At 38.2% G+C, this 24,979-nt stretch overlaps 1 protein-coding gene and 1 long non-coding RNA gene across 2 annotated transcripts in view; one reads left to right on the plus strand and one right to left on the minus strand.

Moving 5' to 3' along the window:
* The first annotated feature begins 5,991 nt into the window (after positions 1-5,991).
* Positions 5,992-12,333, plus strand: LOC123384851. The gene is made up of 2 exons (XR_006596535.1): positions 5,992-6,344; positions 12,147-12,333. It is a non-coding gene; the product is annotated as an uncharacterized LOC123384851 (long non-coding RNA).
* The window catches only part of UNC5D (unc-5 netrin receptor D), a 566,092-nt gene continuing 551,272 nt past the window's right edge, over positions 10,160-24,979 (minus strand). The window contains exon 18 of the mRNA XM_023252623.2: positions 10,160-10,305. Within this exon, the coding sequence (XP_023108391.1) occupies positions 10,179-10,305 (127 nt within the window). The 3' untranslated portion in view covers positions 10,160-10,178. The remainder of the gene's footprint in view (positions 10,306-24,979) is intronic.

Raw genomic sequence — 24,979 nt, forward strand, 5'->3', positions numbered from 1 at the left:
CAATGAAGTACAAGAAAATACAAATGAACAACGAAAGGAAATTACAAAAGATTGCATAAACAAAATGAGAAATTCAACAAAGGAGTAGAAACTCTTAAAAATTAAATCCAGAAACCCTAGATTTGAAGAACACAATGACTGAACTGAAGAATTCAATAAATCCTTCAACAACAGACTTTATGAGGGTGAGAAACTATTAGTGAACTATAATAGTTTATAGTTTATATATAGTTTATAGACCTATAGAATTTATAGGTCACTTGATATCATCCAGAGGAGCAAAAAGAAGAAAAAATGAAAAAGGTTGAAGAAAGACTATGTGAATTATAGGATATCATTAAAAGAAACAATCTATGAATTATTGTGGTCCCAGAAAGAAAGGAGAGGGAGAGAGGTGAGAAAAAACTTATTTAAAGAAACAATAGCTAAGAACTCCCCAAATCTGAGAAGAGGTTTGGACATCCAATTCATGATTTTAACAGATCACCTCACAATTCAACCCAAAACAATTTTCCCCAAGATACATTATAACAGTCTAAAATCAAAGAAAAAAAGAGAATTTTTAAAGTAACAAGAGGAAAAATGTTTTCTCATATCTTAAGGAAATCCCTATTGAAATATCAGTAGATTTCTCAGCAGAAACCTTGCAGTCCAGGAGAAAGTGGATGATACATTCAAAATGCTGAAAGAAAAAAACCAAAATCCATCAACCAAGAAAACTTTATCTGGCAAAGTTATCTCTCAGGAATAAAGGAGAGATTGAGACTTTCTGAAAGAAAAAAAGCTGAGGGATTTCATCACCACTACACCTGCCTTATAAGAAATACTGTAAGGAGTTCTTCAAGCTAAAATGAAAGGATGCTAATTAGTAGCATGTATAAAAATATACAATACACTGATAAAACTAAATATATAGTCAGATTCAGAATATTCTAACACTGTAGTGTTAATCTAATACTAATGTGTTAATCACTTAACTCTAGTATAAAGATCTAAAGTCAAAAGTATTGGAACACCTGGGTGGCTCAGTCATTAAGCATCCAACTCTTGATTTCAGCTCAGGTCACGATCTCATAGTTTGGGGGTTTGAACCCCGCATCAGGCTCTGCACTGAGAGTGTGGAGCCTGCTTGGGATTCTCTCTCTCTCCCCCTCTCTCTGCCCCCCTGCCACATTCATGTGCACATATACTCTCTCTCTCTCCAAATAAATAAAATTTTAAAAAATAAAAACAAAAATAAAAAGCACGAGTATTAATAACAGGGGCACCTGGGTGGCTCAGTAAGTTAAGGGTCTGACTTCAGCTCAGGCCATGACCTCTTGGCTTTTGAGTGCCAGCCCTGAATCCAGCTCACTGCTGTCAGTGCAGAGCCCTGTCTTCAGATCCTCTGTCTCCCTCTCTTTCTGCCCCTCCCCCACTAGCATGCATGCTCTCTCTCTCTCTCTCTCTCTGTCTCTCTCTCTCTCAAAAATAAACATTTTTTTAAAAGTACTAGTAACTATAGCTATAATAATTTGTTAATGGATACACAATATAAAAAGAGCTAGGTTATGTCATCAAAAATGTAAAATATGGAGGAGTGGATTATAAAGTTGGTGTTTTATATGCAATCAAGGTTAAATGGTTAGCAGTATAAATGAGTAAAAAAGGAACAAGAGAACTGGACAACAGCCAGAACACAATAAGAAGGCAATACTAAGTCCTTACCTATCAGTAATTACTGTAAATGTAAGTGGATTGAATTTTCCAGTCAGAAAACATTATAGTGGCTGGATGGCTAAAAAAACAAGACCCAACTATATGCTACCTACAACTGACTCACTTCAGGTTTAAGAACACACATAGGCTCCTAGAATCATACAACCTACCAAAACTGATTCATAAGGAAATAGAAAATTTCAATAGACCAATAATGAGTAGGGAGATTTAAACTGTAATCCAGAACTTTCCAACAAAGAAAAGGCCTGGATCAAATGGTTTACTGGCAAAGTCTACCAAATTTTTACAGAATTGATAAAACTTTTCAACTCTTCCAAAAGATTGAAGAGAAGGTAATACTTCAAAGTTCATCCCTCCCCCCAAGTTATCCTTTTTCCATTTGCTAACAAGAATAATTCTCAGTAGCAACAAAGTCAGATCCATTATCTAAATTTCAGGAAAAATTGTAACTGCTATTCAAGATTTAATACTTCAAAACAAAGGTCAGTGTTCTGAAAATTAAGCTTTGGTATTTCTACAGGGAAAATTTTATTTCTCTGTTACTTTTCTATTGAAGTATACTTGACACACCATGTTACATTAATGTCAGCTGTACAACATTGTGATTGGACAACTCTATGCATTGCGTGATGGTCACCATAAGTGCAGCCACTATGTGTCACCATACAACACTATTGCAATACCATTGACTATACTCTCTAGTATATATAATGGGAAAACATATTTATAAACTGTCTATCTGATAAGGAATTAATATTCAAAATATTTAAGGAACTCATACAACTCAATAGCAATGATGATGATGATGATGATGTCGATAATATGTTTAAAACATGGACAGAAGACTTGTACAGACATTTTTCCAGAGAAGACATACACATGGCCAACAGACACATGAGAAAAATACTCACCATCATTTATCATCATGGAAATACAAATCAAATCACATGAGATGTCACCTCATATGTGTTATAATGGCCGTCATCAAAATTACAAGAGGTAACAAGTATTGTCAAGGATGTGGAGGAAAGGGAACTCTGATGCTATGGAGGAAAGGGAACCCTTATTCCTACTGTTGGTAGGAATATAATTAGTGCAACCACTGTGGAAAATAGTGTGGAGATCACTCAGGAAATTAGGGGTGCCTGGCTAGCTCAGTCGGTGGAAACTGCCATTCTTGATCTCAGGGTTGTAAGTCCAAGCCCCATGCTGGGTGTAGAGATTACTTAAAAACAAAATCCTTTTAAAAATTAAAAATAGAATTACCATCAGATTCAGCCTCCTATTCCTGGTTGTATCCTAAGGAAATGAAATCACTACCTTGGAAATATATCTGCATTCCTATGTTCATTGCAGCATCATATATATGTGTTCCTCATCAGATGGATGAATAAAGAAAATGTGATTATATATATATTAGGCAACTATAAGAAGGAAATCCTGCCTTTTGTGACAATTGACAATGTGGATGGACCTTGATAGCATATGCCAAGAGAAATAAGTTCAACATAGAAAGACAAAGACTGTAAGTTCTCACTTTCATGCAGACTCTAGAAAACCTAAACTGATAGAAATAGTAGAATGGTGGTTGCCAGGGGCTGGGGGTGGAGAGATGGTAAGGTACTGGGCAAAGGATACAAATTCTAGTAAAAAATGGATAAGTTCTGGGGATCTAATTTACAGCATGCTGAACATAATTAACAGTACTGTATTATATACCTGAAAGTTGTCGAGAGAAATCTTAAATATTATCACCATACACACATGAACACATGCACAAACATAATTATGTAGTATCAAGGTGTTAACTAACCGTATTGTGATAATCATTTCACAATATATATATGTGTGTCAAATCATCAAGTTGTACATGTTAAACTTATCTAAGTTATGTGTTAATATTATCTCAATAATGCTAGGAAAAAAGCAATAATGCACATTTATTGAAAAAAAATTAGAGAATATTGAAGAGTATCAGGAAGTATATTAAAAGCACTAAAAATCCCACTACCCAGAGGTGACCCCATTAATGGCATTAACATATCGAGGAATTTCCTTTCTGGTCATTTAACCCTCGGGTATCGGGTAAAACTGGAATAATAATTGGTAAACTGTTTTTGTTTTTTCCTTAACATCATGAATATTTTTCAAGTCATTCCAGTCTGTGACAACATAGTTTAAAGAGAGCGAGAACCTGATGGAATGAATTGTCCCAATATAAAACTTTAAATGGAGGACAGCCAAGAAATTCACCTCATTGTACTCCACCTCATTCAGTATCAATACTAATAGCAAAAACAATGTGGGCAATGCCCTACTTATCAGGAAATCAGATTTCAGGCATCATCAACCATCTGTAACAGAAGAATGACATTTTTTTAGTAGAGAGGAATCTAAGCACAATATACTCTGTAAATGATTCTGTTCTATGAGGTCTATAGGTATGCTCCTTTCATTATCAGATATACTGCATCCCTTTTAACAAACAGAAATGATCTTCTGTGTATATTATATGGCTGTGTTAATGTCTTTGATCCTCTCTTGAATGTTCTTTCCCTCCTAGTTGTCTGTTATGCAATGATAATGGTGATACCAATGATGTATCTAAATGTTTTAATAGCTTCTGATATGTTGCAGGCATTTCATAAAGTTTAATTGTTTTTTATACACCATCATAGTTCTTCCAGCTGTGTTCAGCAGCCCATGTATTCTCAGGTCACCTTTGCATATATTGTTAATAATAAGTCCTTAAAGCAGTCCACAGGCAAGGTAGGATTCTTGGCAGTCCATGTATGCTGATGGAGAAGTTGAGGCACTAGAAACTTTAGATTTTACAAGATTATGTGGGTGTTGGGGTACCTACCTGGCTGTGACAGGAATCCAGGTTCTTTGGCCTCTAGCTACAGGATCCTGCTTGGAACAAGTGTGGTCTCTGCATACAATGGAAGATCTAGAACAAATTCTTTATAGTCATAGCCCTAATTTGACCCCCAAATGCTGTTCAATTCTATATTATTAAGGGCAGAATTCTGTTAGAAAGCTCTGCCTTTACATCATAGAGGGAATATGATCTTTCCATTATACTTAAGGAGCTAGCAAGTAGGGAAAGATAAACACAATCTAATTCTTGGACCTAATAATAACAACCACTAACAGTTATGGAACATTTGCTACATGCCAAGTCACTGTGCTAGTGACTTTCTTATACATTCTCTTATTCAGTCTTCAAATAAAACAAAACCTCACTAAAGTATATACTATTATTTTCCCCAAATTACAGAAGAGACATATGACTTTTAGAAAGGTCGAGTAACTCACCCAAGGTCAGACAACTAGTAAATGGGATGAAATGGAAACTCAGATCCAGGTTTTTCCAATTCTAAACCTCAGGCTCTTTGAACACTAATTTCTAGTTCTCCCTACCTATTTCCATGAACAGCCTCTCCACTAAAGATGCTATTTAGTCTAAAATTCTCTGTTAAACGTTCTGAGCTTAGTCTTGATTCTCTGCTTGGTTGAGGCAATCATCTAATCTTCATGGGCTTGGCTCTACAAAACCCAAAGAAAACACAGTTAAGATGTTTTCAGGAGACCAGCTACCTCCAAACTCACTCTCTAGAGTTTCAGTACTCCTTCATTTACATTCTTTACTCTGGACTGATCTAGTTCTGTTAAGTGGTTACTGAGATAAAATGGGAACCTGCTTACTTTACTCCTTGTGATATTATACTTTATAATAAGTATATATTTGATCTTTGTTCCTATTTCTGGCATAGGGCTCCTAAAACCTTTGGAATTTCCAGTGATGAGAGTGGTAAAGGTGTCTTTTGTTACATTAATGAGGAAACTATTGGAAAGCACCTGAGGGTGGGGCTGCCAGTAAAGCCAAACAGGTGATTAAAGGGTTTGGAACTTTCAGTCCCACCTCTGACCTCAGGGGAGGGGAGAGGGGCTTGAGGTGGAATTCAATCACCAATGATTTGACCTGCCAAGACCCTGTAATGAAAGCTTCCATAAACCCAAAAGGACGAGGGTTGGAGAGCTTTTGTGTTGATGAAGATATGGCGGCTGAAGAGTGGCTGCCTGAATCATGGTAGCTTACCCTATGCATTTTTCCATCTGGCTGTTTCTTTTTCTTTCTTTCTTTTTTTTTGTTTTTGTTTGTTTGTTTGTTTTGTTTTTTTACTGTCCACAATATTCGTTAGTATTTATCAAGAGAAACTACTCCATAACCCAGGATTCATGTTTCATTGTTCAGGAACACAGGTCAGTAACAAACTTCCATGGAACTCAAACCAAAGAAATTCCTTATATTCCAAAATCACTTTGCACTCTGAAAGATACCAGCCTTCTTCATCTTCTCAAAATCTTTCATGGAATCATAATTTCTGTAGAAATCTGCATATGCCTTCTTTCCTGGTTTGGCCACAGCAAACTTCAAGAAAGCTGCAACCCCAAGGGACACAGCAAATGCTCCAACAATATGAAATCGCAGACGCTTAGCCAGAAGGCCTCATCTCTGAGATTTCATCAGAGCACTGAAGTCTCCTCAACACCAACTTCAAAAGCAACGTCCATCCTAACTGATACCCCATCTGGCTATTTCTGAAGAAAGCAGCAAACTAGTAAGTAAAATGTTTCTCTGAGTTCTGAGAGCTGTTCTAGCAAAGTAACTAAACCCAAGGAGGGGTTGTGGGATCCTCCTATCTATAGTCAGTGGGTCAGAAGCACAGGTGACAATTTCAGTTTGTGGTTGATATCTATAGAGGGGGGCCACAGCCCTTTGGGACTAAGCCCTCAACTTTTTGGGTCTGATGGTATCTCCTGATAATGTCATAACTGAGTTATATTGTATGATACCCAGCAGCATTGGAGGGTTACTTGGTGGCATGGGGGGTGGGGGTGAAGAATTATACATTGAACTTGGTGTCAGAATTGAATATCTCTCCTTGCTGGGCATTTTGTGTATTTTGTATCTTGCATATTTTGAGTATTATTTATATTGCTGGCTTAGTGTTGGGCTCCTTCTCTGTCACTCTTGCTAGGTGATTTGTATTACTGGATTTTGCCTACGACACTGCAGACAGTATTAAATACTTTAAAAATACTTCTTTTCCCTGCTTCCCACGCCCCCGCCCAGCTTCCTTTGGCCTTTTACATTTAATAATTAAAGCAATAACCGTCATCCTGTCATAAGAATTTCCAGGGATGAGAGGCTCACATTTAAAGAAACTCCATGTATACAATTTTCCCTTTAAGGTAGGAGTTCTAGTCTGAATCTTATTAACATTTAATGCCTCTGATCTTAAAGCAGATCAGAAAACTTAAATAGGCTCAGAAGGGTCATGGTTAAATTAGATTATTAACCTTACCTGGGCAAAGACAGGGATGAAGGTCCTTACCCTGAGAGGCTGTTTGAGGAACAGTGGAGTTGAGAAAGGTCAGTATAAAACTAGAACAACAATAAAGTCCAGGCAAGTGTCCATACAGCCAAGATCTATTCACCCAGAAGTAAGAACAGAAAGGATGCCTCTTTCCGGAGACATTTCTTTCCAGCCATTAGGGAAGTTATATGAAGCCATTTTTATCACTTGACTAATTCTTGCCAATATCTTGTAAAATATTTTTGAAAATATCATAAAATTGGATGTGACAGAAAGCAGACTCTGGATCTCTATTATGGATAGTCTAGTATCAGATTAGTAGAAATTATTTTTTTTTCCTATTTAGCAGCAATCCTTTCTTAATGAAGTATATAGATGGCTTAACCAACCAACATACAGAATCCGAGAACAACTGGACTGAAATAGTTAAGAGAAAGATCCATCTTTCCCCTCTTTACTCAGTTTTTCTGATTGATCTGAATTTAGAATGGCCCATGATTTTAGGTCTGTAGGTCTCCATGATTTCTTCTAGCTATCTGCAAAGTGAACAGTGGGAATTTAAGGGATGTCCTAATGGTCCACTGGCATCTGTCAGTCTTAAAGATCTAGTTTCTACACAGTATTTCCCAAAAGGCCCTCGGGGGAGCAGTGGCACAGGTTGCTGATGGAAATACCTTGGCTGCAGAAAAGCTAAACTCCCAACTTGTTGTTAGTTTCCCCCATTTTGTTTAACATGAATGGCCAATCACTTTCAAATGCATTTTTCACTTCCTGATCCCCAACTTTATGCTAGACGAAACGTTCAATGGTGTGTTCAAGACAGTATTCGCAGTCAGCAATAATTTTACTAGGAAAATGACTTTAATATAAAAAACCACTGTTGCAACAAAGGAAATTTAAAAGTAAGACAACACTGAAAAATGTTTTTTACCGTGTGGGTATTAGGTAACTGATGCTGGCATAGTCTCCCAAAGAAAAAGTTAAAGGACTGGAAGGGAACTAAAGCCAGAATTTAGAGCAAATTCATAAAAAGCAAACATGATACACTCTGACCACTTTCCTCTTGCTCCCCTCCACCTGCCCCCCAACCCTAAACACAGAGTGATTGCTTCCAACTTAAGTTTCTAAAGTATAAATAATTCAAACCTTGTCCAGTCACCAGCCCAAACCCCTACCCATTTCCCAAAGTTTCACTGAAGGCCATTTTCCCCATGAACCCTCTTGCCCCTAATTCCCTTGTTCTGAGTCCTGTATTCTCCACCTTTGCCTTTAGTTTTGTTTACTTATTATTCATCCTAAGAGTTTCCAAATCTTGTCTTTACATTTCACGGATGCCAGTCATGAGTCCCCAACAAACGCCCTACCTCTTGAGAGCGAGAACCATATCTTACACTTCCTTTGTATTTCACAAAGAACCTAGCCCAATGGGAAGGATATAGTCGATTTTTGTTGAATGATCTAATTCCTTGTATAGCTCATGTTTCCTGATCAAACTATGCTGAGCAGTCACTTTCTAGGGCTTGAAATACTTTTTTTTCTTTTTAATTCGGCACAGAGAGATGTTTGATGTCTGATGAGATATTTGGTTGTTTGTGTTTCTGGTAGGCAATTTATCTTTCTTGCTGCCACTGTAGCACTGACCTGTCTCAGCTCCCACAGCCTGAAGTGATGTTACATCATTGATCTGACTTGGATTGAATCTTCTATGTGTCAGAAAAGACATCTACTCGTGGTATATTTTTAATCAGGTTTAATACACATAACAACCCCTAAGAACACCATGTGGCCTGAGGATTATTATAATTTTAATTGCATCTGTAAAAGTGTGCTTGGTACTGAAGGTGGTGAGGGAACTGTAAAACTTCACAGAAACAACAATCACAGGGTTAACCAGTGGCCTCCTGCTGGTTTCTGCTCCACTCAGTTGCAGTTTTTTAAGTGCATTGACATGATTGATAAAGTTTCTTTTTTTAATCCGTCCTGCAGTTTAAAGTGAACAAATGCATGTTGGGGGCATTCCACTTCATGTAGGCACTTATTCTTTCCTTCGACCATGAATTGCCTTTGCCATGGAAATCCTTTTGTTTTTATGAAAATACCCCCATTGTCTAGTTGCATAGTAGTTTGTTTCTGCCTTTATTACAGTAAAATACACATAAAAATTTTAAACTGTTAAATGGTACCTCTAAGCTTACCCTGAAAATTAGCAGTTTTCTCCTCTATGCCATTCACTCCTAATTCTTGCTCCCCTGAGGAAACCTCTTTCAATTTTTGGCTACTCTTTCATACTTACTTCTGTATTTGTAAATACTATTCCTGTACTACTTTCTTGAATTTTCTTTAAGCTTTATTTATTCTCCATAAAATACCAATTAGCGAGGATGAGAACCTAGTTTTCTTAAGTACTTAGCATACCCACTCACATACATACATACACAAAGTCACACAACACAACTACATTCACTCATAAATATCTCTCAATCTAGTTATTCTCTTCTTCCGATGAAGTTATAGCTCATTTCTTGTTAAATTACTATTATGTGTTTATATTGTCAAGACTAGGAAATAGTCATTCACAGCTGATCCATGCAGTACATTACAATCACATTTTCTGGTAAAATGTTAGGTCCTTCCTGGTGGCCCTCATAATATTTTATTTATTTATTTATTCATTCATTTATTCATTTGTTTATTAATGAGAGAATGAGTCGGGGAAGGACAGAGAAAGAGGGGGATAGATGATCTGAAGCAGGTTCCATGCTGACAGCAGAAGGTAGATGGGGGGCTCAAATTCACCAACCGCAAGATCATGACCTGAGACAAAGTCAGATGCTTAACCCACTGAGCCACCCAGGAACCCCATGACCACGTTTTAATTTTGCTTAGTGATCTCTGTATAACTCACAAATCTATCTCCAGAGCCTCTAACAGTTTTGAAGATATCACCTGAATATATTCAAAACATATCAGGTGTTCTGTTTTATTTTCTTGCTGGAGATCTTGCTCACAGAACCCAGATACTCCCTGCTCCAATTTTGATTGGTTACCCTCTAAGCTTGAAGCACAGCAGCCATCTCAGAACCCATCATCCTGGGAATCCCTTTTGCTTCTCTTTTGTTTTGCATCTCCATTTTCTGGGTTCCAGATTTTTCTCTTCCGAGTTTTCTCCCTCGTTTTCATGTGTGGATCTTCCCGGAGTTCCCTAAGAAAAGAAAATGTTGAGACCTTTCCTGTCTGAAAAGGCCTTTTTTTGTGTGTCCCCCTAAATTAGTGATAGCTTGGTTAGGTATAGAATTCCAGATTGCAAATCATTTCCCTTTGAATAGAGAAGACCAATGATAACCTTCTTCATGTTCTTTTGTGTTTTTTACTCTAGTAACATTTAAGAACTTCTGTTAGGGGTGTTGTGAAATTTTAAAGTAACATATCTTATTGTGGATCTTTTATTTTCTTTCATTCTGTATTTCACAAGCATTCTCAATGTATGCCATGCCCTGTCATTTGAGTTTTGTCTGTTTTGTTTTTTGGGGGACAATGTCTTTTAAATGTTAGAAGTATTTAACATTCTTTTTAAATGTTCAATGTTTCTTGAATTGCCATTATATGAATACTAGTTTCCAAATTTAATTACTTAATTTACTTATGTTTTCTTGTCTAATTTTCATGTATTTTGTTCTAAGTTTAGGAGTTTTCCTCAACCATTAGGTTGAAACCACAAATATTTCTAAGGAATTATTTTATTTATTTATTTTGAAAAAGAGAGACAGGATGCTTGAGCAGGGGAGGGGCAGAGAAAGGTGGGGGGGAGAGAGAGAATCCCAAGCAGGCTCTGCACTGTCAGCATGGAGCCTGATGTGGGGCTTGATTCCATGAACCATGGGATCATGACCTGAGCTGAAATCCAGAGTCAGATGCTTAGCCAACTGAGCTATCCAGGCACCCCTTTATGGAATTATTTTACAATTTTGTTGTCCTATTTTTGGTTCTCCAAGCTCTTTTTAGTTTTCTGATACTTTTATAAATACGTTATTTTCATGTTCTATACTTGTATATCTTATCCCTCTAAGAATAGTAACCACAGATATTTTTAAGTATTTTTTGTTGTTTTGTATTTGATTTTTATTTTAATCTTCTATTGTCTTTATTTTCCTCAGTTATTTTATTCTCTTTCCATTTTGATATCCTTTTGGCTTCTTGAGGCTCTCCTCAAATGTCTGGTCGTCATTGGCATTCTATTCATATTTTAAAATGAAGAACATAAGCAGACCCCTATTCAAAAACTCTGTGGCTGGGCAGGGCTTGTCAACTGATAAGTTTCATGGTTGCGTAATTAGGTTGACCCTGCCTGTCTTGTTTGAGGACCTCCAAACAGCAGCATCCAATGTTCTCTCTCAGGGGTGCTAATTTCCTCACAGAAGAATCCACCAGTTTCCTGCATGAGTGGTACAAGCATTGTCTGAGACAAGAGGTGTGGGAAGGGTGTACCATGGTCTCACTGTTCAATGTATCCCTTGTCACTCTCATGGTCCTAAGGATGGCACACATTCCTTTCTGGAGCTGTACCTGAACTCTTTTCTCTACAGCTTGTTTCTTTCAGCTTCTACAAACTAAAAAACTCCACAGTCCACACAGGGCAGCCACCTGGTGTGATGGGGGAAGGATCTGGGAGTCTCTCTGCAATTGTTAAAGCCTATTTCACAGGATTATTGAAAATGAATCCTGCTTGCTGAGTGACTCTGCATCCCCCCACCCCCTTCACCATTTGGTTGCTATTTATCCCCACTTAGAACAGCATTGGGCACATATGAGGCCCTCAATAAATATTTGTGGAACTAATGAATGATTTATAATTTGACTGATTGCTAAGCATCGTGAATGCTTTACTGTAGACTCCTACCCTGCAGGTCTGGGGTTCAGCCTACTCACATAAGCTACTTCAATTACACTCCTGTACCCAGATTAATTTCTCCCCACTGCTATTTGATTCTTTTCCATTCATCCTGTCTTTGTGGGTTTATGGACTGTGTATTTTTTTTTTTTTAGCCATTTTCATCCCTTTGTGCCATTTTTGTGAGCAGCAGAGATGGAAGAGATGAAGACTTAATATGTCACAGAGCTCCATGAAAGATTTTCTCGAATTTTGTTGTAATTACATATATTTTAAATGAAAATTTTCATGCATCGAGAAAGTATAGGAAGTATAAAAAACAAAATAACATATGTATCCACACCTGCTTCAAAAAAGGCTTTTCATTTTAGTCCTCTTTGCTTCAGATTCATCTTTGTCTTAGTCTCTATCCCTGCTCCGGTCATGCTCTATCACTCGTGTGCTCACTCTATCTTCTCCCATTTTTAAAGAACCAAAATATTTCAGAGATGTATGAGTAAAGCTTCTCTTAACTTTCTGCAATTTGTTTCTTTCCCTTCACTCCTCAGAGGTAGCTACTTCATTTGATATATTTTATTCCCATCCATGTGGATATCTTAACGTCCACGTATGTAGCCCTAAGTAATTTATAGTTTTATTTTACGTGTTTGAAATTCTATGTAAATAGTGTCATATTATACATTATACATATTCATGATGTATACATGTGGATGCATTCACTTAACAGCTGTCAGGCATTCCAAGCATATATTCTACATCTTTTACTTTTATTTTAGATTAAAATGTGTCATGGGACACAAATTGCGTCCATAAAGTTCATTGCACACTACCACTACAAAGAAGCAGCATAGTTTTATTTTAATGTTTTTAAGTGTGTTTATCTGGTGAGAGCAAAGTGAGAGTGGGGGAGGGGCAGAGAAAGAGGGCAAGAGAGAGAATCCCAAGCAGGCTCCATGCCATGAGCACAGAGCCCAACGTGGAGCTTGAACTCAGAAACCGTGAGATCATGACCTGAGCCGAAACCAGGAGCTGGACCTCAACGGAGCCACCCAGGTGCCCCAAGCAGCATAAATTTTAAAAACCTGGATTCAAATCTAGAATCTCTCATTTGCTAGCTCTGTAATTTAGGGCAAGTTGCTTAACCTCTCAGGCCTTGATATCATTTGTAAAATTTAAATACCAGAAGTACACACCGTATGGTCGTATTAAGTATGTAGCTTTCCGGAGAGTACATGACAATAGTAAACCATCCAATAATGCTGTTGCTATTATTACATAATGGCAACAATTCACTGACTCAGGATCTTTGAACTGGAAGTAAAAAAAAAAAAAGTTCTCCCTGGTAGTTTCTTCAGAACTTGTTCTGGTTCTACCGCTTGGGAATGGGGAAAGCAAGTCTAATCCCTTTTCCATATGACAGAGTTCCAAATATTTGAAGACAAATATCAAGGCCCCCTGAGTCTAATTATATTGAAAATGAAAAAAAAAAAGAAAAGAAAAAGGAGGGGAATTGGTACACAGCAGTGATGGATGAAACCTCATCTATCGAGACAAACAGGTAAAAAACAATGAAATACCTTAAAACTTCCCCTTCTGGTTCCTCCAGCAGAACCTCCCTTTGAAAAAAATCTTGTAAGTGCTATGGAAATTTTTTGTTCCTACCTTTTGGGGATCTGCTTGATGGTATTAACATAAGTGCTACCAAATGGACTGGGAGATAATTTTTAAACCTATCTTATGAAGACAGTCTTTATTGTAATCTATTGTATTTAAGCCTGAAATGGATAATAATAGAAAGGAATGCTCTGGTTTTACAAGGCAATAACGTGGTGTCTGAGCAGTCAAACTTTATTGTGAGCCAGACTACGGAGTAGTTTATCCCAAAGGAGCTCTCTGACAAGCGTAGAACCAACAACTTGAGCTGGGATTGGCCACAGAAAGAGTTGTGTTAACAAATACAGTTGTGCCTCCCACTTCCCTAATGGAGTTTCTGATTTTTACACCAGGTATTGTGTTCAACACACACACACACACACACACACACACACACACACACACCCCTATCATTATATCTTCAACTGAAACCACTTTCTAAAACTGCCCACTTAGATAAAAAGCATCAATACATGAAGACTTCTTTTCCCTAAACCTCAGCAGATTCTCAACCTGCAGAGTCATCTTTGAGATGTCAATGAGTTTAATTTTGTTCTTTGGACAAGTTGTCTGTCCTGAAGGTAATGAGAGGCTAGGGCAGAGGTTGGCAAACTATGGCCCCCGGGCCAACCCCAGGCTGCTATCTGCTTATTTAAGATAAGAATAGTTTAAAATTTTTTAAATTCTTGAAAAAAAATCAAGTGATGTTATGTGACACACAAAAATTGTATGGAAAGCAAATTTCAGTGTCTATAAATAAAGGTTTATTGCAACCCAGCCCCTCTCACTAGTTTATATATGGTCTATGACTGCTCTCTTATGACAGTGGCAGAGTTGAATAGTTTCAGTGGAGACCTTGTAGCCCCTAATGTTTACACTCTGCCCTTATCAAAACAGTTTCTCATCCCTAAACTAGTGAATGTAGATCTGGTTAGGAGGAGGAACAAAGAATCTCAATTTGAAGGGAAAGAGAAGAGAGTCTTTAGTAATGTCTTGGGATGGAAGGACTTACTCAAAACTGAAAAAAATGTCAATAAAGAGAGTATAGGCACTATTTGCATGCTTCAATGAAAGCTGTAGATCAAAATGACCAGAAGCTTTTCAGATTCCTTAAAAGCTCATCCCAGATTTGAACAGCTCTGTGAAAATTGTGCCTCCTATAAAGGGGTAAAAAAAAAAAAAAAAAAAGAAAAAAAAAAGAAAAAAAATCTTGTAATTTCTGCAGAATTGGCTCGAGTTCTTCCACTTGGGACCAGGCAGGACTAGTGTAATCTGTCTTCCATATGACAGATTTTCAAATATTTGAAGACAATATCAAGTCCCCCAGAGTCTAATTATATTGAAAATGGGGGGAAACAGGAAAGAAAGAAAAAGAGGGGCAGTGGTACATGGCAATGATGGATGAAGCCTCACACATCAAAACAGAGTCTGTCCACCCCTTCCCCCTCCTCCCCCACAGGCTCACTGCTCTCTAGTAACTAAGAAAAACCGTCCTCAAACGAGTTCAGGATTGGCAATTGTTTCGATTTCCACAAAGATGGACATGATAGTAGGAGAGGCCATGTGACTTCTGTCTTCCCCCAAGGGCTTCAGATGTTGAGTTACTGATGTTGGTGGCGAAGAGGAGAAACAGACCTGCCAATTCTTGGGGCAATGGAAGGAAAAAACACACACACACAAAACAAAGCACAGTAATGACTTGGAAAGTTGTTGAGAGATGCTGCACAAATAAAAGTCTCCCAGGAGACTTTTCAAGACACACTGAGTCTTGTCAAGAACAACTTATCAAAGACTTGAACACGGACAAAAGGATGTACTGAGTGTCTCTTCAGTGAAGTGCTGGGTGGTGTTCAGCTGGCCAGGTGGGGACCGTTTGCTTCTGCAGGGGTGTGTAGCTTTAGACCCCTGTTGACTTGCTTACATTATAGGTCTGTAGGGGGAGAAGTTAAACTATAGCAAGCTGAGAGTAATGCAAATGAATTTTGTCCAGATACAACTGAGTTATACTTCGCAGAGAAGATAACCATAAACAGTATATATTTTTTGTACTACAGGATATTAATATATATTGGCCACAAAATTGGCCAATATCCTATAGGGCATGAGACATTAACTGGTTTTGCATCTATTAGCATTTTTCTTTCAGAATTCCCTTGCGCATGTACATGTATGTGTGTACATATGTGTATATGCGTTCTTCAGGCTCTCCTTTGGACTAATATTAACCAGTTTCTTCATTAATCAAGTATATCTTTGACATATGTTCATGTTGTGTTTGCGTGTTTTTAACTTTGTGAGAAACATTTTCTTTTCACAATAAAAAGAATTACATAAATATATTCACTACAAAGATAATCTTTCAGATATATGAATACATTCCTTTCCAGAACACTTTTTTTTTTTTAATGTATTCATTTCTTCTGATTGCACCAGGAAGAAAGGAATCCTCAGGACGGTGCTAACATGTCTTGACCAACTCTTGTGTCTTCTGATGATTTCCAATCTGTCAGGGCTGCTGATCTCTCCTTAAAACAGAAGCACTGGGCTCCCAGAAGCCTCTTGTGAGCAGCACCTGATGGGAAGCCCATGCAGGAGGGCACCCTTACGGACCCCAGAAGCTTCAGCTAGTAGAATTCTTTAACTGTGTGCCTGGGTGATTCATTCTGTTAGAAACCCTGCAGTCTGCCCTTGAATTAAGACTTTCTGTTCTACACATAGTGTGGCTAAAAACAAAAACTTTATTTGTTTTGGAGAAATAGCACTCCAGAAGACCTGGTTTAAACTCTGCCACCGACTAGCTTTGTAATTTTTTTGCCAAGCGCTGTATTTCCCTTCTATTTCTGTTTTGTTTGAATAAGTGTATAATTATCTACCTCACAGGACTTCGAAGAAAGTTTCTAGACACAAAACAGATAATGTCTAAATGGGTAAACCTAGTGAACTTTTAATCAATCAATTGCTTAATTAATTTATTCAGTTTTAATGACTACTCTTACCACGGTCCTTCATCCCTGCTGAGGTGAGCCACCAGAGGCTGTCCATTGGACCATGAGTCTTGTGAGGGGTTGTACGTCTGACCTATTTCCCACTTTCGCAACTTGTGAAACCTTTCCCTGGTGCTTTCCGTCATCACCAAAATGCCTTACATTATTTAATATGCCAAGGTGCCGTATTTTAGGGTTCAGGACACCTTGGCATATTGAATATCTTAAGCTGACGGAGCTTGAGAAAATGGCGGAAACAGGAAGCCACCCTGACCTCTCCTCTCCTCCTTCTTCCCTGAAGGCAGGAGCTACGTGTCCCCTGCGGAATGGATCCTCCCTGTATGGGGAGGAAGGAAGACATCCTTATCACCAGAGACAGGGAATGTAGGGCCAAGAAGGCTGTATAAACAGGCCCTGTTACTTCTTCACCATTTACTACCCTGCACCCAAATCCCTTCATCTTGTGAATTCTTCACCAATTTATTGTTTCCTTGTCCAAGGGTATAAAAGTTTCCCGTTCTGGTCACTTCAGTGGCTTGGGAAAGCTCCCCTGCACATGGGAAAATTCAATAGAATGTGCATGCTTTCCTCCCGTTCACGTGTTTTGTATCAGTTAAAAAAAAATTTTTTTTAATGTTTCTTTATTTTTGAAAGAGAGACAGAGTGCAAGTAGGGGAGGGGCAGACAGGGAGGGAGACACAGAATCCGAAGCAGGCTCCGGGCTCTGAGCTGTCTGCACAGAGCCGGAAGTGCGGTTCCAACTCATGAACCGTGAAATCATGACCTGAGCGGAAGTCGAATGCTTAACCTACTGAGACACCCGGGTACCCCTGTGTCAGTTTGCTAGGCCCAGCCGGGGACCCAATGAGAGTAGAGGAGAATTCTTCCTCCTTCGCATATCATGTCTCTGAACATTTCCTTCTTTTTCTTGCTCTTAGTGAAGCCTGGCTCTTAAACTACTGTGATCTTTTCTGTGATCGCTGTTTTCTCGCCTATACTTTCTGTACCACCAGAAGTGGGGAGAGTTCTCTTTCCTTCTCATGGCCATTTCCAGACCACCTCTCTCTCTTCTCCCTAATATTTTCCATGGTCTGATACTCCTATTTTGAGATAATGTCAACCACGATCTCTGCTGGTTGTAATAATCTACAGATGCCCAAATCCATTCCTGTTATTCACGGAAGTGTTAGCTTCTGACTTACTGTCATCGTCTGCAACACATTTCCATTTAAATTTTTGGATTTTTGAATATACATATAGGTGATTCTTCTACTTCCCTGCTCTAATTCCTCGAATTTTGATTCTCCAATGACTTGATCTTTGATCCTAGCTCAGCTGCTTACTGTGACCTAGTAACATCTTCTAGACCAGTGGTTCTCAGCTTTGGTTGCTCCGTAGAAGATCTTTGGAAATGTCTGGAGATGTTTTGGGGCTGTCGTAGTTGGTAGGAACTATTGGCATTTTGTAGGTACGGATCAGGGATGCTGCTGACTATTGTATAAGGCACAGAAAGCCCTTTGCTAAAAAGAATTATCTGGCCCTAAATGTCACTAGTGCCAATCTTGGTAAGATTTTGCCTGACAGCCATATTTAAAAAATACAACCCCAATCACACCTCCAGAAACTCCATTCTTCTATCCTTTGTCTAACTCACTCTAGATCTTCCTTATTTGGTCCTTATTCTCAGTCTTCCTTTGGAAGAATGAAATCTCTGTGAGTGGGATAGTTTTTGTTCCCTTTGTTCATAGGCTGCTTCCCCCAAAGAAGACAATAACTATTATTATTATTATTTTTTTAATAAACTGAACACCTGGGTAAAGGGGTGAGTCAAGAGAAGGCACACTTAAATGCTAAATTGTTTCTGTTTTTGCTAAGAGTGTAAAGAATGACAAAAAGGATTGATAGTTTGGGCCCCTAAAAGCCAGAAGTATTAACTCCTCAGCTCTTTTGGTGATGATAAATCTGTAGCTGACCTAAGCATTTATGTAATCTTTTGCTTTTGATATTGTCAAGCATACCCTCCTAATGACCATCTTTCTCAAAGTATGTGGATGTTTAGAGCTCAGGTGCTAGAAGAAGACCATCTCTATTGTTCTGGGTACTCTACCAAATTTTTCAAGCTAGGGATCCGAGGAGATGAACATGTCTGTGTCACTTAAAATCTCTTACCCGCATGTCTAGCAATTTGGTCTAATATTTTGATCTGTAATATCTTCTTTTGGCTGTAGACAGATATAGGAAGTAGGAGAGGGCATGCATGATGCTGATTTTAGAGTTGAAGCCATTGAGACTCAAAAAGTAAAATGAATTGTCTGAGACTCCATTGGTAGGCATGACAGCTAAGATTAGAGCCTTCATTAGTTAATGCCTTCTTAACCTACTCTGGGCTCTTTTTATTTAACTGGGCAGCATTTTCTTCAGCTTCCAGGTGACTGGACACCTAACACTCACCCCTTTAAAAGGAAGGATGTGTTGGCGTTTCCTCTGAGCTTACAAAAAGCAAGTTTATTTGATACAAGTCATTTAATTGTAAAGAGGCATCCAGGCTTTAAAGTAGTCTTTATAAGGTGGGGAAAAATATTTGCAACTCCTTCTTGTCAGTTTTAAGTGTGTATTTTTAACGTAACTATCGAGGAACGTGGCTCAATCAAACGTTCACAGCCAAGAACTAAAATGTTAGAAAGGTTGCCACGGGCTTAGCACATGCTCACAGATGAGAAATTTCACAAACTGCAAAGAAATGGGTTGGTAGATGAGAAAAAAAAAAAGTTGAAGAAAACCTAGACTGAATTAATTTAGAATGGAGGACCCGCCCTATGTCTTCTACATCTTTACAAAAGCGAATCCCAAAATGTTAACTGTGAGATGTTACTACATGCTCATTAAGTAGGAGGAAGTGATAAATATTTGGAAAATGTTGTAGACATTGTAGCCTTGGCTAAATGATTAAAAATTCCTATTAGCATAATTCTTTTTTTAGCTGTCCTATTTACAAAATGTTAGTAATAATAGCACTGGCTTCATATGGTTGCCAGGGGATTACGTGGGTGAATCCATGCAAGGTACCTAGCAGATTGAAAGTATTCAAAAAGTATTGCAAACCCTTTGAGAATTCCTACAATAAAGAAGAATGTGAGTAAGCGTTTCCCAAATATGGCTAAACGTAAGGATCATTACCTAATAACCTAGCATAGAAGTTTGGAAAATGCTATTGTGGAAGATCCAGTGGATCAAAGACTAGAAGCATGAAAAGCAATATGGTAGGCTCTCCTGAATAAAATACTTAGGAATCTAGTTATCAATATTAATATTCTTGTTTGAATGCTTTTCCTCCCTTATTTTCGTCTGACAAATTCTTACTCTTCTCTGATGGAGAAACTGAAACCATGACCCAAATTCTCCATCCTTCCTGCATCCATACCCTTTAAAGCACTGTGATTTTTGCAGCAATTCCCATCAAGAGTTGGATTTTATTTCTCTATGTCTTGAATGAGCTGATCTCAGGGTTATGTTGGCTAGTAGAATGTCACAGAAATGATGGTGTTCCAAGACTATTCTTCAAAACACTCTACGTGCTTTCTTCCTCTGCCTTTACCAGGAGAACATACCCAGCCTAACCTATTGCATCCTAAGACATATGGGGCAGAGCTTTGTCCTACTGCTCTAGCCCTTCGACATGTAAGGAGCCTAGTCTGGAAGAGCCAGCCCAGCTGACCCCCAGAATAACAACACATACAGGAATGAATTCAGCTGAGATAGGCAAGCAGGGCTCAGATCAAGAGGACCTCCCTGCTGACCCATACATTTGTAGGAATGATAAATGGTTACTTTAAGTCACAAATTATGCAGAGTGTTATTATAGAAATAGCTCTATGTTAATATACCATCTTGAAATCTTAGCCCAATGACCACGTGTCTATGTTCTTTTCCCCCCTACAGCACCACCTGGTTTTACCTGTCTATTCTCCCTTCACAGTCTGTGCTCACCTCTTTCATAGCACTTGTTTGATGGTATGATAACCTCTTGATAGAGAGTAAGCTTCGTGAAGGTTGAGTCGATGTTTTTTTTATTTATGAATGCCCACCTTAGAGTAGAGGGTCTGGCATATAGAGACTAATTACGCCCAAGCTACTCTTTAATTTGTGTATACTCTTATGATTTTAAGGACTTTGTGTTGTCTGAAAACCAGAAAATGGGTCATCTCAGTAATGGAGCATCTACTCTATGCAAGATCAGTATTTTAAACAAAATGTTACTGGTCTTAGTGACAGGTTTATTTTATTAATTTTATTTAATTTTATTTATTTTTGAGAGAAAGAGAGGGAGCAAGTGTGTGAGGGGCAGAGAGAGAGAGAGAAGAGAGAGAATCCCATGAGGGGCAGAGAGAAGGAGGAAGGGAGAGATAGACAGACAGAGACAGAAGTGGGGCTCACCCAAAGTGGGGCTCGAGCTCACCAACTGTGAGATAATGACCTGAGCCGAAGTCAAATGCTTAACAGCTAAGCCACCCAGGAACTCCCATAGATATATTTTAAATATGTATTTGCTTCATCATCTGACTCCAATTCTTTCTTTCCTAAAATCATTTTATGTAGGTGGATATAGTGGACCTTATTAGAGTATTTTTTAAGCTTAATGTATTAAGGATTAACCTTTATATTTCACTTATTTCAGGGTTTAAGACTTTTTTTTTTTTTTTTGCCTTAAGTAACTGAGCTAGCTATCAGAAAGATGAAAATCAAGTACATCTGTGGCCCTGTTACTTTACAATGTTTATAGAACGAACACTCTAAGATACCTCTGCTCAGAAGCAGGACCGGCCAGAGAGAGCTAGAGATGTGTATAGTCATTATACTATTTCTTGAACATTGACTTTGTACCCAGTGAACTTGATAGGATTATCTCCTTTCAAAGGTAGTTTCTTGGCCAAGTCATGTGTCCAGAGAATGGCTGACTCAGCATTGCTATGTTGATCTCAAACACATTTTGTTAGCTACCATGCATACATAATGTCTTTCTAAAGTAAGGTAAAAGCACTCATTAGTTGCTCACTAAGGACCATATGGTGTGCTAAGGACTTTACATGTATCTGTGTGTTTTTTTTTTTTTCTTTCACTTAATCTTCACACTTTGGAGACAATCTAAAATTCTATTATGAAGTATTATCAAGTAGAAACAGTAAGTATTTTGTCTGATATTAAATGCTAAATGACAGAGGCAGGATTTGAACCCAGGCTTTGTTATCATGTAGTCAATCTAAATATATATTTTTGAATGAATAAGTCAATCCTATCAGAGTAAGTTTGATCAAATTCTAACACATGTTGGCTACAGAGAATAAACATTAGCCCAAAGTAGGTTAATCCACTCAGATTCAGCTCCTAGGTAGACAAAATATTTTTTAGATAAAACCTAAAAAAAAAAAAAAAAAAAAAAGATTTTGAACAGCTAATTACAGACTCAAGCTGATAGGTTCCATTTTTGTGAAAATGAGGTAGTTTTATCTGAATCTCTCTGCTGGCCACAGCATTCTTCCACCTGACCAACTCAGATTGGACTTGTTTGCTCTATTAAAATAGTTGTAGGGCACCTGGGTGGCTCAGTTGGTTAAACGTCTGACTTCAGCTCAGGTCATGATCTCAGGGTTTTGGGGTTCAAGCCCCATATTGGGCTCTGTGCTGACAGCTCAGAGCCTGGAGCCTGCTTCGGATTCTATGTCTCCCTCTCTCTGCTCACTCTCTGTCTCTCTAGGTCTCTCAAAAATGAATAAACGTTAAAAAAAAAAAAAAAGTTCTAGGGGCACCTGGGTGGCTCAGTTGGTTGAGTGTCTGACTCTTGATTTCAGCTCAGGTCATAATCTCACAGTTCCTGGGATCGAGCCCCACTTCAGGATCCGTGCTGAACAAGGAGACTGCTGAAGATTCTCTCTCTCCCTCTGCCCCTCTTCCCTGCTTGTGCATTCTTTCTCTCCCTCTAAAACAAAAACAAACAAGCATGCCAGCAAATAGTTCTGAAATTTTTGGCTTGGTTCGGCCTAATCCTACTGATTTACCTAGTTAACAAAATTAATTCTCCTTCCACCAGTAACTTAAATATATTTTAATTAGCTTTAAAGCACGGGAATGACTCACAGCCACTTTGTGGATATTCCTACCCATCTCTACTAGTCCTATAAGATGATCCATGAAAAGAATGACGTGGTCCAAAATGTTTAAAAAATGTTGCGTATACTCCTCTTTTAGAGATCCACCCTTTACGTCAGCTCCATCATACACCTAATGGTTTTCAGAAATCTAGAGAATGTGGTGTCATTTAATGCCATAGTTTTCCAAACTTAATTTGAGGGGTAGGGGGGTCCAAAAGCTGTTATCTTATTATGCAGATTATATTTTGTTTAAAGACGATTTTCACCGGTGCCTGGGTGGCTCAGTCAAGTTAAGCATCCAACTTTGGCTCAGATCCTGATCTCATGGTGCCCGGGTTCAAGCCCCACGTTGGGCTCTCTGCTGTCAGTATAGGGCCTGCTTGGGATCCTCTGCCTGCCCGCCCCCTCTCTGCCCTTGCCCTGCTCGCTGCACGCTCGCTCTCTCTTTCAAAAAGGAATAAACATTTAAATATGAATTTTGGAAATTTTGGAATTTTGACCTCTTTTAATTTGTAACGATCTAACTTAAATAGCCCAGAAATCATCTTTGAGTAGATCATACTGTTTAAACTGGGTCTGACTCTGATCGGCTCTAAGTAGTTATGATTAAATTCCTGGGAGCACTCAGCATTTTTAAAACCATTTGAACAGATTCAGGGAAGCTGCATTTGAAACGTGCAACGCCATACTTATTTTGGTAACATTTTTTCTCCCATGGAGAGGCAGAGAATTTCTATACTGTCTGTAAAAAAATAACCCAAGCATTTTGAGGACTAAAGTGAATGAATGATACCCCAATTATGGTGTAGGGCTGGATTCTCTCACAGTTGCTAAAACTATAACCGAAGGGTACTTATGTGTATGTGCGTGGTGGGTGGGTTGAGAAAGGTAGAAGATAGTCTCATCTTTGTTTCCAGTAGCCTCTGGGTGTCTCATTCTTGAGGCCAGAAGGAGAAATTAGGTTCAATATATTAACAGGTATCTGGAAATTGTCCTTGATGTGGAGGGGATTCTGTTCCTGCTAGGATGTGGCAGGAGGGTGTATAGAGGGGGTCCTTATTGGCATTTCAAATTTCCACTCATGGAGTATCCTAAAATGTCAATAAAAGACTCTTTATTCATAAATAACTGATATGCGGTCATTTACGTCTGTACATTGAGCTCAAAAAGTCTGTAACCATCCAGTTTTTTTTTTGTTTTTTTTTTTTGTTTTTTTTTGTTTTTTTTTTTTGCAAACTCTACATAAAACATCCAAACGGTCCATTTTGTTCAGTACAATATAACACAGCTGTTTGGCATTACCAAATATATATGTATATATATATATATATATATAGATATGTACATGTGCTGAAAAAGAAGCCAGTGCAGTCTTTTCTAAGAAGTCCATCCAAGTATTTACTGTACAACATTCAGAATTTACATTGATAATACAAGGCACAGAAAGTATGGTATGAAGCCAAGGCCATGCTTTATTCAAACTCTCCTCTGGCTTTGCTCAGTCCTTCAGCTTCATGTCAAACTAAGTGTTCAGTTCTGCTTTTTGTTTTTTTTTTTGTTTTTTGTTTTTTGTGTTTTTGTTTTTTTTGGCTTTGAACACATCAAATGAAAGTTGAGAGTGGTATGGGTTTGAAATATGAATCACTTGAGAAAACCACCCCCCCCACGCACCTTCCCAAAATAAACAGGACAAAATGAAATCTGCTTTAAAATTCTTCCATACAGAAATGGTGGTAAACAATTACTCATATTTTTTGAGTCTGGGTTAGAAGGAGCAACCAGTTAATCCTCTAACTGCTTGTATTTGCAATATTTCTAGGTCAACACATACCTCATTGTGTGTACCAATTAGAAACAATTGTGAAGAACAGGAAATCTTAAGATCTGTCTTGATTCCAACTTGGGAAAGGAGAATACTGTTTTCCTCACCAGAAAATTCCCACACTGAATTTTTTTTCATCTTCTTGAGACGTGTTGAATGGGAAGGGCCTTCATAATCTAGGCTGGACTGTAGAGAGTGTTTCTGATTGAAATTTTTTAGCTAATTCTGATAAGGCTTAGATAAAAGCCTTTTGATAAGGGGTACTCTTATTTCAGGCATCATCAGAGCTTGCTAATGGGGGATATTGGAATTATTAGATCTCTTTCTGATTGTAATGTCTGTTTCAATAATGGAGGTGATAAGGCAAGATATTCTGCTTACAA

Source organism: Felis catus, chromosome B1, assembly GCF_018350175.1.
Source record: "Felis catus isolate Fca126 chromosome B1, F.catus_Fca126_mat1.0, whole genome shotgun sequence".
Lineage (NCBI taxonomy): Eukaryota > Metazoa > Chordata > Mammalia > Carnivora > Felidae > Felis > Felis catus.